This window comes from Anser brachyrhynchus, assembly GCF_964034855.1.
Source record: "Anser brachyrhynchus genome assembly, chromosome: 1".
Lineage (NCBI taxonomy): Eukaryota > Metazoa > Chordata > Aves > Anseriformes > Anatidae > Anser > Anser brachyrhynchus.
In genome coordinates, this window is record NC_137694.1 from 156,308,154 (window position 1) to 156,321,475 (window position 13,322).

Genomic DNA, 13,322 nt, shown 5'->3' on the forward strand with positions numbered 1-13,322 from the left:
CAGAAAGGGCACGAAATGACTGTTTGGGGCTAAATCCATGCCCAAACCTCTGCTCTGAGCGGGGTGCATGCAGTGGGCACGGATGCTGGTACTGCGGTCAGCGGGTTCGCGGCCTGCAGCAGGAGAAGAGCATGGGCTCCCTCATCAAACACCGGCGTGTCGTGAACCAAGGGACCACACTTAGCCAGTGGTTTCTTGAACATGCAACTAAGTAAAAAGATAAAAATGATAACAATAAAAAATTACAAGTTTTTAAAAGACTACCTCTGTTTCTTTTGGCCGTTTTTGTAGCCCCATGTTGTCAGAGTCACGTCACAAGAAAGGAAAGGCCCGACTCGTCTTTCACTTTAAAATGCTTCTTTTTATTTCAGTGGTTGTACATTGGGTGAATGAATTTTAACGTCACAACAGAAATAGAATGGCTATTTAACAGACCACTAGTAGTTATATGCTGGAAAAGAGCAAATGGAGGGGTTTCTCCAACGGTTACCGAAGTATTCATTGTAAGCGTTGTCAATTATACTGTATGAGAGAGGCAAACAAAAAGGTATTTTGGTGAGGTGCTGTATCATTTGAAGAAAATAAACACTGAGGCATCTCAAGTAACTTGAAACTACGCCTCAGCTACAGTATTCACTGTCTCTGTGTTGGCCCATCTCATGGTTCTTTTAGGGGGGTTTATTTGTGTGTTTTTTGTGTGTTTTTTTATTTTTTTTTAATTAAACAAAGCATTTAAAATTTAACCATTTTCATTAGACTTTTTTAAAATATAAACAAAGTTTTGGCAAATAATATTTATACAGAAAAATAGTTTTAGATCTTCCCAAATTTTGAAATAGTCTATAAAATTACTTTATAAATAAATAAAATGCAGAATCTGTTGTACACGTATTTGCACATCTCTGTAATTGCCTCCTTACTGTTAGCATAGGTTTGTACTTGTACAGTTTTTAGGAATATTACAAAGTCATAAAGTCGGAAAGTGGATCTCTTATTAAAAATACATTTTCTCTTTTTGTCTGTCAGTTTATCTGGATGAAAGACCTGATGTATCTGAAGCTTCGTCATCCATGGGCAAAAAATAGTAGTATTGGATTAATTGTAAAAAACATAGAATAACAGTTATTTTGAAACATAAAAAGTTCACACAAAACAATGTCTTGAAGAGTTATCTACATAAAATATTTAAACAACATGGATAATTTACCATTTAGTATTGTACAATAAGCTACCCAAATGCCTAAATTAACTATTATAAAAAAATAAAAACAACTTTGACAGATATAGGCAAGTTGCAGTGTCAACTACCTAGTTATAATGACTGAGAAAGTCTACAAATATTAGTGTTTTAATAGTATATCATGGTGATACCTTAACTGCTAAAGTAACAAGTTAAGATACATTATTTTTCCACAAATTAAAACTAACGCAACGTTACAAGCACTATGTTAATTTTACAATCGAATTGTGATTATTTTTTTTCTGTCGGATGATCAAATCTCCAGCTTTATATATAAATAGATAGTAATTAGACATTGGACAAACAAGATTTAGCCTGGAAAATAATTTCCAAGACAAATAATTATATGGTTAGTGCCTTCAGTCGTTCAGAACAGGCAGTGCTGCCAAAGTTTAAAATAGTTTACAATCAATCTGAAGAGGTTAAGTTAAAATACTGCAATCACTAATAATGTCCACATAGAAAACTTATGCTGCAAACAATTATACATAATATCCACTTACAACAGCTGTCTTGTTTTTTAAACAATAATTTAAAAACTATGTAATTTCTGTGATACATGTGCAACATATAAAATGTGAAATATGAAATATTTGGTACAATAGTGCTTGAAACAAATCTCAAATCAAACAAATGAAATTTTAATTATACATATATAATTACCTTGTAAATCAACAAAGTATTTAAAAAAGTAAACAACATTAAAATCTGCTTCATCCATATATATGTATGTATGTATATATAATATGTATATAATTGTATTAAAGATATCTTCATACTTTTGTGACATAAAATATGTTTTTAAAGAAAAAACAATTAAAAGAACTATTTTTTCTCCATTCTAATCTGGTTACAATCTTATAATCCAATTAAAAAAAATGCAAATACAGTAATGATTTATTAAACTGAATCTCATTCTACATTCTTAGTGTTCAGTTAATAACCTAGATTAAAGTCACTTATGAAGTCTCAGTGACTAAACTGAATTTTAATTAAATTAGAGTATCATACAAATCTCTTCACCTACATCCTTCTTCTTCTCCTTTTCTTTTGTTAGTTTGGTCTTTTCGTTTGATTTTTACATTTATAGAAGTTACTTCTTAAGAGCTCGGATCTTTTTGGTAACGTGACTATGAGTTTGAGAAATTATTCGCTTCCGGTAAGATTGACTGTTGGCATCAGGCTCACTTTCATCAAGTCTGATGTGACAAAATTTAGGCACTTCTGCAAAGTTTCTTTTAAAAACATTATAAATATACTTGTAAAATAATATTTTCAAGACTTTGTTCTTTTGGGGACTGAAAGGGGTATGAAGCTCATACTGTGCAAAATTTTTAACTTTTTTTTTTCTGCTATTCTGCTATGACTCAAATGCAACTTCTCCATACAAGTCAAACACCAACTATGTGCATCTAAAGAATTTGTGCTTTACTTTGGATTTCTGGCTAAAAATTTTAGACTGGCAGGGTGATGTGCAGGATACCGGGCTTTGTTTCACTTCCTTTGTCTTGGAGTTAACTTGCTGCGGGAGCAAAACCAAGATTTTTTAACCAAGAAGAAAAACCCCAATCGTAATCTGGGTTAAAATCAAACCTGCAACTGGCATAAGTTTTTAGCCAATACAAATTAATTATTGCTGAGCTTGAAAGATTCATGAACACTGAATCTCCCAAGACTAACTTAATTGGACCATTTCCATTAGGTATAGTTATGGAGAAAAGACAATATTTGCAAGAATTAAACTATGTTTTTAAAAATCTTCAAAACTAAATGTTACCCTTTATGTCTTGAAACATCACAGCTGGTATCAGGTAGTTAACTATTTTAGGTCGGAGTATAGTAAGCATACCATATTTAATATTCATATATGACATAGCAGCACTAGCTTTTTAGAGTTTGTGATTTGTCCGTAAGAACAAATTCTTTACTTAGCATGCAGTTTGTGGCAATTCTAGAGAGGAGGAGACAGGATAGTATGTACAGTAGCCGTGCTTGGCCATCCGCAGGGAGGCTTCTTGACACTCCGTCCCATTCCTGCTGATTACTTCAGGATTATCTGTGGAGAGAAAGGAAAGTGTGATGGTGCTTCCAGGCGGCACTTCGAAGAGCGGGTCACCGGAACGGGTGGCACCGGCCTGACTAAATCCACCTCGTACGAGACGGCCTCCCGTATCCTTAACGCTGGGCGGGAGGCCTGTGCGTTTCACAAACCTGCTCGTCACATCCTCCAGTGTGTGAGGACACACGAAGGGGACGTTTTAGGTATCAAAATATCAGAAGGGGGCCACCACGCCAGCTGGAGGACGGCCCTGTGAGGTGCCCCTGCCTCCCCGGCTCGGTGCCTCGTGAGGAGGCTGGGGAGGGCATCGGGGCCTGCTGCCCTTCGGCAGCCCCCATCCCCAGTCAGGGACAGCAAGGGGCAGAGGTGGAGGCAGGGCCACTCACCGCTATCAAGCCAAAAAAAAAATAAAAATACATATATATTTATGTGTGTACTGGGCTGGATGTTTTCAACACGCTAAAGTGCCTTTTTAACGCGTTTTTAGCGACTGCTAATTTCCTAACAAATTATCTTCAGGTCAGCGAGCCGAGAGCTTCTTCATGCTTCCTTACAGCAGGAGGTCCAGGGGGATGGTCGTAATGGCACCTCTGCGCGCCCGGCTGGTCACTAACCTTGCTGGTTTGCCTCCGCCGTGTCTGAAACTAAGGGTGAGGCAACCATTTTGCAGCTGCAAGCTCTCTCGCTTCCAATGCTGCGATGGTTAAATGCAGGATGTGCCCAGCACTCTTCCAAAACGTGAAGGCAACTGACTCAACCAGCTGGCAGTTTTGGGAAATGACCTGCATTTCCATCATCTGCCATACAAATGGCTATCAGTGGAAGGGATGTCAGAGACAAGGGGTGTGATCTTTTACCGTGCCATTGCTAATCTGTACTCCAGACCTAAGCACAAGTCAAGGAATTGGAGTGCATCGCTTGCTCTTCCTGTTTAATTTGGCACTTGACACATTTTTGAGCTGTATTTGCAGGTAGTATGCAAGGCAGGCATGACAGCACTTTGACCTACTTGTGTATTATGCAGACAGACCGCTGCTCAATGCAATATTTATTTTAAAAGGAGAAGAAAAAAAAAATGATGTTTTGAAAATAACTTCAGCAACATACTACCTCTGACATACAGAAAAGAAACACGCTCAGCGCTGCGTGGAAGGCACTTGCTGTAGGCACCCCCGCGACCACATCGAACGCACCTCACAACCCCTGCACCAGCGAGGAGGGCTTCGCTTTCGGTACAGCACCTAAAGCCGTAGCCCCCTCCATCACTACGTGCTCTCTGTACTCAGCTCCCTGACCCCATATGACTTGCTGGCATGCCTAAAAGTAATCTTTGATTGCTGCTGATAATCCGGTGACACTCGAAGCCCCATTGTAATGATACTGTACAAACACCTGCCAGCTCCAAGGGGCTGAACGCCTAAATACGCCATTCATACGACAAGGACATAGATTTTTAATGACTTCCACTCATTGTGGGTTTGTTGGCTTATCGTCTATCTTCTGTTTCCTTTTGAAATAACAAAGAAATACCTTTGCTGAAATAATAAAGCCCTGCCTGTGATAATCCTGGTCCATCTACAGCACTGTGATTTGGCAGTGAGTACAAAGAACAGAGCCGTGCTGGAAACAAGAAGTGACCAACGTTATCAGCACTGGTATTTTTAGCATGTTACAGCCCAACACGTCAATGTAATTAATAAAGCAGCTTTATCTATACTGGGTTAGCCATAATCACACAAATGTGTTCAAGGGATCCTAACATCGGTTTTAATGGAACATAACCTGAACTCTACTCAGTTTAAAAAAAAAATAGGATTTCAGATACTGCAGCTGCCTACCTCTCCTGACAATTTTTGAGGGGACAGGACTTGTATTTTTCTATAACTTTTTTCTCCTTGTTTCAGAAATACTCAGAGAAAAGATAGAGAGAGATCCTTGCGGTTTGTAGAGAGATGTCCTGAAAGGTCAAACAAGCCTGATGCTCCCAGCTCCTCCAAAATATGGGACAGATGAGGCAGAGGGCTGTAACCTGGGAGAAGGGCTGGGCTGTCCCTGGCAGTGTGATTGACCTGGGTGCAATTCACGGGGGGCTCTCGGCAGTGCGAAAGAGCAGGGACCCCTTCCCTGCACCACTCGGGGAAGTAGCAGAGACCAGGCAAGGACTTCCACCATCGCCTCCCTACTCCTGCCATTTCTCCCCATCTCTCAACACTCAGGGAACAGCGAAGACAAGATGAACACTTTCCTTTTGTGTCCTGCTTATGTGGTGGTGGGTGCAGGAGGAGCAGACAGCAGCTGGAGCCCTCCCCACCGCGCTCCTCTGCAGCCCGTTCCTACCACGTCTTCCTCGCCGCCCCACCACACACGCAGGGGATGTAACTAGGGCATGTTGCACCTTGGCTATTTCTAGTGCACGTAGGAGTCCTCCTAGGAAAAAAACTCAAGTCTCTCCTTCAGAAGAAGCTTCTCCAGCACAGGGACGCAGAATAGAGGAGCTACGTTTCTTTTTTAACCTTAGCCACAAAGTGTAAAATGCATCCCATAGTCTTTAATTATATCTTCACACCCTATTTCTCTAAAGATATCACAACTCCACCACAGCTACATACACGTGTAGCAGCTTCTGCAACTGTTTTTTTATTCTTCCTTCTTTTTTTTTCCACCGTGTCTGACAGAGAAACATAAAATGCTAAGCTACTTTACATGGAAAATACACTGTGAACCTCTCCCGTTTAATCTACAAACGAAGTAATAAACTGTGATGGAACATGTAAGCTATCTAAGTCTGCATCACTGCTAATTGCTCCATGCTAATTGCACGCTGAAAAAGAAGAAATTGTACAGACCACACCAACCAAAGGACATCCCTGCAAACACTTATTACAGACTCTCTACTCATTACTCGCAAGGAGATCCAACAACCTTCATGCTCCCTGTTTGAAGGATTACGTCTCATGTGCACATCCACACGACTCACTACCTTTGCTGTGATACTACTAGATTCATTAAACTTCACAGCAACTTGATAGAGTGCATCTGACCATAGTAAATGTAAACAACAACAAAAAACCTGAAAAATAAAGACTACACAATGAGCGCGTTTGTGTGTGTGCACGCCACGCTCCATGTACAAAGGTCTACAAGCCAAGCGTGGGAAGCACTTTGTCATGGATAAGACATATCAATGTCTGCAGGACTGGGTACAGACGTGCCAGAAAACAGACTTTCTGCGACTGCAGTAACAGAGCTAATCACTATTTCTAGCAAAAGCAGAATGGCCCGGCACTTACAATCTGGAATAGTAATGCACAGAAGATTTAATAACAGCAAAGGGCATTTTTTTCTGAGGCAACTGCAGACACAGAGTACTCTCTGCACTGCCTTCTCACTTGGTACCTGCTTGAAGTGCCAGAAAGATTGCCTCTCTGTAGACTAAAATCACTAACACAGCACCAGTGTTAGTTACTAGACCTCGCTGAAATGAGTATATACAGAGGGTGAACCTAAATTTCTGCTTTCTAACTAAGGAAGGGTTTGCTTTTCCAAAATTTCCAGCTGTAAAAAGTGTCTTTTTCACCTCCCAAATGTCAAGACTTTCTTTCTCTCTTTTCTATTATTATTATTTTTAATGTTTATAGACCTTCGGGAGCTCTGAATGGCCACAGCGGTCACTGAGCCCACTGTGCAGTACACAACACCCATAAATTCAGCCAGGGCAACCCTGGTTACTCCCAAGGGTGATACACTCCTGCCGTGTGCTCCATGGGAATGGCAACCAGGAGTTGTTACTGCCAGTGGCCTCAGCTTCTCGCCAAAGCGCTGGCCCACAGCTCCACGTCAGCGGGCAGTTCCCTCAGAACCCCGCAGAGAAGGCTGTGACTGGTTACTGTTTCAAGATTTACAGGGTAAAACTGAGAATTCGTTTTAAATTAAGGTGGCAATTCCACCTTTGTGAACTCTTTTCTGACCCCTAGGTTACTCTGTGCACTGTGCCACTTGGCACGGCTCACATAATTACCTGAATTCCCGAGAACCACGACTGGGTACTACTGATTTCATGCACACAACTCATGGAATTTCTCTCTGTGTTAAATTGTTTCCAGTTCCGGATTTATCATGAAATGATGAACACAGAAAATTTACCTTTCTGCATGATTTCGGAGTACAAGAATCTTGTTCAATTTAGAGACCTGTCACAGTGGATCAGCTTGAAAACGAGACTTGGCATCAGTCTTCGAAATTTTGCTCTTTAAGGAGTTTTGAGGCAATTTCTCCAAATTACACTTTGCTCTGTAAGCGTTAATACATTCTAAGGTGGGATTTAAGATCATACGTGACCTCCACATTGCAAAGTGTTTATCCCTCTAAAAATGAACTCGTAATGTAGTAACATTTTTAGACTACTCAGCCTTTCATTTTTAGAGCAATGTAGTATTAGGAGTTCTTTGTAGGCAAGACTCATCTCAGATGATTTCAGACATGGCAAGCCTCAGCTGGTCACCCTGTTTTACATCTTGCTAGCCTACCTCAGGCAACTTATCTTAGCATGAGACAAATTATAAACTCGTGATGCTTCTTGTCCTCCACCCAATGTTAAGAGTCTGTGGCAAGCAGTTCACACCGAGGTATTTAACTCGTAGACACCTGCGTCAGGGCAGATGACTCCTACCACGGTGACATTTTGTATTTTCATGTTTTTCACACTAGTAGCAGAATGGTCAGATATAAGTAGGGTATACATTAAAAACGACAGATATTTTCAGACAGCCTGCTCATATCAGGCTGTCTTATAACTTCTCTCACTTTCTAAAAATAAAGCTAACACCTAGTATTTCTTCCCTTTGACGTGAAACCCAAGACTATTTATATTTCTCCGCGCCTTTGGGAAGTGCCACCATCTCTTTATTTTTCATTTTCTCTTAGAATGCTCTTTTGTGGTATGTGCCTTGTTCTTTGTCTTCCAAATGAATGTCTCTTTTTTTCTCAACCAAAAGTGGAAACGGAAGAGTTTCAGCCTGACTGGCTGAAAAGATTCAGACATTTACTGAGAGTAATCCCCATCGTATCAGTTATGCTTGGTCATGTATAATTTTTATGTAACCTTGTAGATGGATTTTTTTTTTTTACCTCTTATTTCTCCATGGCTGCAGCAGCAGCACCTCCAGGGAGCACCAAATGGAGCCATTCAATGCCCCGCTCCGGGACTCCCACCAGTGCTCCCCATGGGCTGTAATCCCCCGTGGGAAGTCTCTTCCTGACTTACTGTCTGGATGTCATAGCTCTTGTCACTGTCACGAGAGCATCCGTTCCTTGTCTCGACCAAATACATCTATGTACATGCTGATGCATCCGTCTAACCTCAGGCTTGCCTCGCTGACCTGTCCATTTTCAAGCCTACACATTCTCTCCAATGGGAAATTTACCATCCAGCGCAGAGAAAACTGCACATTGTCACAGCCAGAATGAAAAAACACAGACCACACATCCCTGCAAGCCAGTTCTGTCCAGTTCCTTTGGGTAAGATAACATGGCAATGCTTTTTCAGTGTGAATTCAAAGGGTCAGATACGGCGACAAACATAAGCTTTGTTCTTACGGCTCCAGAAGGAGTAAGGAAAACATGTTATGAGCTTCTCAAATCTGCATACTTATTATATTTAGTTCCTTTTGTAAGGAAAAACAGGAGTTGACTCTTATAAATAGTAAAGATCAATTTCTCATTAAAACAAGATTACAGGTTTTCACTTTTTTATTCCTGATTTATGCATTTTGGGCAAAAAATGTGAACTCTCTTATAGTTGCTAATAGGCCTTTGGAAGCAGCAGAGGGTCAGATGTCCATGCTGAGGTGAACACAACTGCTAGCATATTTTCACTCCAACAGGGACAAGCTGTTGGTCATCGGGGTGTTACAAAGCTGACAAAGACTTTGTCTGAACTTAGCTTTTCATGATGCTCTAAAGAAAAGATCAAGGCAACTATGGGATCCCCAAAGGGCTCAAGGGTTCAGCAGCATCATTCCTCTCATTTAATACTCAGTCCAAAAGGAGAGTCCAAACACACCGGTGCTGCCAACTTCTTAGCATGCTTATGAGCTTTGATAGGTATTTATTCAAATAATACTTTATAATATTTAAGTACAACAAAATAGGTATTTACTCACTTCAGTGAAATAGGACTAGTTGCTTTTAAAATGAAAGCAATCTGGTTTTATTTATTCTTCTTTAAAGTAATTAATAATGCAGTACTTGAAATTGATCCTAACACACTCTTAACACATTCTACCAAAATCTATTTTAACTAATCATGCAGGCAACAGACAGACTACCTAGAAAATGAGAAAATTACTGCTGTAATATTTTAGGAGCCCCCATAGAGTGACTGTTTTGAATGGCCACTCAATGCTACCCTTTAGCAGACCTGAGCTACTGCAATCATTTGTGTTTTTCACTTCCTATTTTTAGGTCATTGTCCTTATCTTCTCGATCTTTAGAAACTGTCATAATGGGCTTGCACAGAGGAACTGAGAGCACAAAGGAGTGAAAGACCAAACGAAGCTGTGAGAAATGCGCACTATGGGATGTGCACGTTCCTCTTGTAGGAATATGGGCACCCTTCTTCAAACCTGTGTTTTCTTAGTTGTCCTCATCCAGCAATTCTTTTTTTTTTTTACTTTTTTTTTTTTTTACAGAACCTGCTTTATATTTTCCTCCTACATGCCATGCATGCCCATGTCACCCAAGATGAGCCTACCACTACAAGGCGAACACTGCCACAGCAGGCAGAGCTGGGCTAGCCCTTCTCCAGGCTCCTCAGCAGTAAAAGCTGGCGTTCGATTCAGATTCCCTTCAAAGCAAGAGATGCTCCACTGCTACATCCAGAACTTCTCTTGAACACAGAAAGGCATCAAATTCACATTTTCTTCATCAAGGTTCCTGACAAGACATGACACTTATAATAGGATATATATATTTCAGTTACTGAACTTTTTGTTGGTTTTATAAAACTCGCTATAGTTATCTCTGAGGAGAACGTTCCTGACTTTTGCCTACTTAGAGTCTCCTTAATTCTTTTTCTTATCTGAATACTCTCATATTTCCCTGTCCACGGCAGGGAGGTTGGAACTAGATGATCTTTAGAGGTTCCTTCCAACACAAACCATTCTATGATTCTACACAAACATACCTACATATTCTTGTGTGGCACTGCACGTAATATTGTGCCAAAAGTGAAGGCTGTCAAAGTTAACCAACCTCTGCCTGTAGCCAAAAGACATGGCAGGTACAATAAATAAATAAGTAACTAAGTAAGTAAATAAATAAATAAAGTCAAGCAATGTTTCCACTGCAGTTATGTGGGCAGCCTCCTGCACACTCAAAGCCAAAAAGTGGCATTTCTGGTGTGCAAAATGCTCATCCAATAAATCACATGCTAAGATAAAAATATGGTATTAGTATATTTCAAGGGCAAATAGCTGCAGCAGCTGTAGATGTACAGGCACAATTATTTCAAAGAGCAGAATCCCAAGCAAGTAGTACATCTGGAGCTCTGCACTGCACTGTCTTGTTAAAATTTTATGATGGAAAAAAACAGACTCACAAGAGCTGTGCATACATGCTAAGAACAATGAGACTAACTCATTTTTTCCCCAAATGCCTACAAAATCACTTGACCTCAGAAAAAAAATTTCCTATGTTTAAATAATAAATAGATGCCCCAAAAGACTTTTACTCAACTTGTCAAAGTATCATTTGTTGAATTATTAAAAGAAAGAGCACAAAGGAAAGTTATATCAAATGTAACTCCATTGTATTAATTTCAATACTATGAAAGTTAAAACAGTCTATAACAGGAAAGGGAACTATGTCTAGATTTTTGTTATATAAAAGAAATGTGTTCGCCTTTGCTTAATGCTCACGTTATGTGATACTGCCATCTAGCAGGCGACCAGGGGAAGCCAGGCTTCAGTCTCTACAGCGGTGGGAGGGAATTACTGAAAAAAACAAATCGATTTTTCATGTCTTCCCACTTGTTTCTTGTGTATGAGCATGTGATATAAAACTCTGCGAGTAAGACTGCCAGAAGTCTTCATTATCTACACAGAACAGCAGTCTATCCAAACTGAGGAGACAAAAAAAATATTAAAAGTAAAATGAAGACTTGGTTAAATTTTGCATGAGATTTAAAAAAGAGTTCCTTTAAATTTTCCAAGGTAAATTTTTGCGTTTGCTTCTTTGCTGACTTATGGTTTAAGAAAACATATTTTGCCACATATTTTGTAATGTCAGTTGTTTCAAGGCAATTCAAAGGGTCTTTTCTTGACGCTGCTTGAGATTTGTTGCGGGTTTTAAGATTGAAAACTCTCACTTCTTGAGTCTGAAAACTGTTCATTCTTGAAGTTACAGCTACTTATATGTAACTTGGTCTTCAGACATTAAAACTTGATCGAATTGAGGCTTGTGATTCTTGGGTGTCTAGCATGAAATAGGCAGCAGCAGTTTCAATTTGCCTTTCATACTGTGACACAATATTGCTATTCCAATACCTTCCCTGGAGAAATTACTCTTCAATATCTTCATGTTCAATGATAGTTTAGGAAAAAACAAATCTCCCTGCAAACCACTAAATGCACCTGTTGCTGCTACACATCAGAAAGGAAAGAAATGGAAAATTTTAACCATTCCCCCCAAATGTGTTTGGGATCAGGACTTGTTCCTGTGCCACTCCAGACGCAGCCAACCCAGCCGAGTTAATTGGTCAGCCTTCAAGAGCGTGATTTCAGCAGATGCTCAGAGTGCAGCACGCTCGGTGTTGCCCACTTAAATTTCAAAGCTGGAGTGCTTGGAGCAGCATTTTGGAACCATCTTCACACTTTCTGGAGGCTCATTTTGCCAGCCAGGTGTGGGCACTCAGTGCCCTTTCACATGCAGCCTGAGGGCCAGGTGAGATGTCCATCCTGCATCCCAGATGCTAAAGCTCGCTGGTACCTCCACGTAGGCTCACCAGAAGCCCAGCGCTGTTCTGACCAGGGCTCACTCGCTGCAAGCATCTCCTCTGATAATGAGGCTGAGAAAAGAACCTGCTCTTCTGCCTCTGTGGGTTTTTTTTGGACTTTTTCATGCCCAAATGGCCCTTTATGCTGTTAGAGCAGAATTTTTTATGGGAACATTTAACTTGGGACTTTCTGGAATTTTTAGACCAAAACTTTCAGCCAAAAAATTTTTAGATACCACTACTTCATAGTGACTCTCAGTTGCAATGTTATATCCTGGCACTAAAGATGTAAATAAAATCTGTTTCCCCTTCCCACCTTCCTTCTTAAAGTTTGCTTTTAACAATCAAAAAAAGGACGTTTCCAGATTTCCAACTCACTTTTCCCACCATATTGTTGCTCTTCTCCTTGTTTACACATTCAGCAGGTCTCCACAAGGAGCGAAGGGAACAGGAGACAGAAAAAGACAGAAAAAGCCTTTTCACTCCTCAGCAGCTCTGACGACAGCCATCTGCCCCACCAGGCTGCTTCCTGGGGTGAAATGCGCAGCCTGGAGAAAACACCCTTTTTGGGGACACAGGGCTCTATTTGCAAGAGGGAGCAACTGCCACTCCGTGCTTTGCTCTACGCAGAGGAAGAAATTTGCTTGCATGGGGCTGAGTAGGTGCCACAGGATATTTTGGTCTAATGGCAATCTGCCTTTTCGGGCAGCCCCACACCAATCCTGGCCAAGAGAGGTGTTTTCATGCTGTACTTCCCTGCTCCCCTCGTGCCCAAGAGAGCTGCCGCTCAGGGCTCCTCAAATCCCCACAAAATATTTGGCACATTAGCACAGTGTTAATGACTTTTTGAATCTAGGCAAACATTTTAATTGTTCTCGTTTGCGGTACTTGAATGTAACATAACCATTTTTATTTTCGCTTCTTTGTATTTTTACAGATTTTCACAAAACTGAAGGCCACCAAACGATTTCATAATTAATATTTGCATAATTGCCACCTAATTTAGTGTGAACACTGATGCATAATTTAAA

General features: G+C 40.5%; 1 protein-coding gene across 19 annotated transcripts in view; it reads right to left on the bottom strand.

The window, feature by feature from the left end:
- Positions 1-340: 340 nt before the first annotated feature.
- Positions 341-13,322, bottom strand: part of MBNL2 (muscleblind like splicing regulator 2) — a 111,046-nt gene continuing 98,064 nt past the window's right edge. For all 19 annotated transcript variants that reach the window (XM_080598905.1, XM_080598906.1, XM_080598921.1 and 16 more), the window contains one exon: positions 341-3,296. In XM_080598905.1, the coding sequence (XP_080455031.1) occupies positions 3,169-3,296 (128 nt within the window). In that variant the 3' untranslated portion in view covers positions 341-3,168. The remainder of the gene's footprint in view (positions 3,297-13,322) is intronic.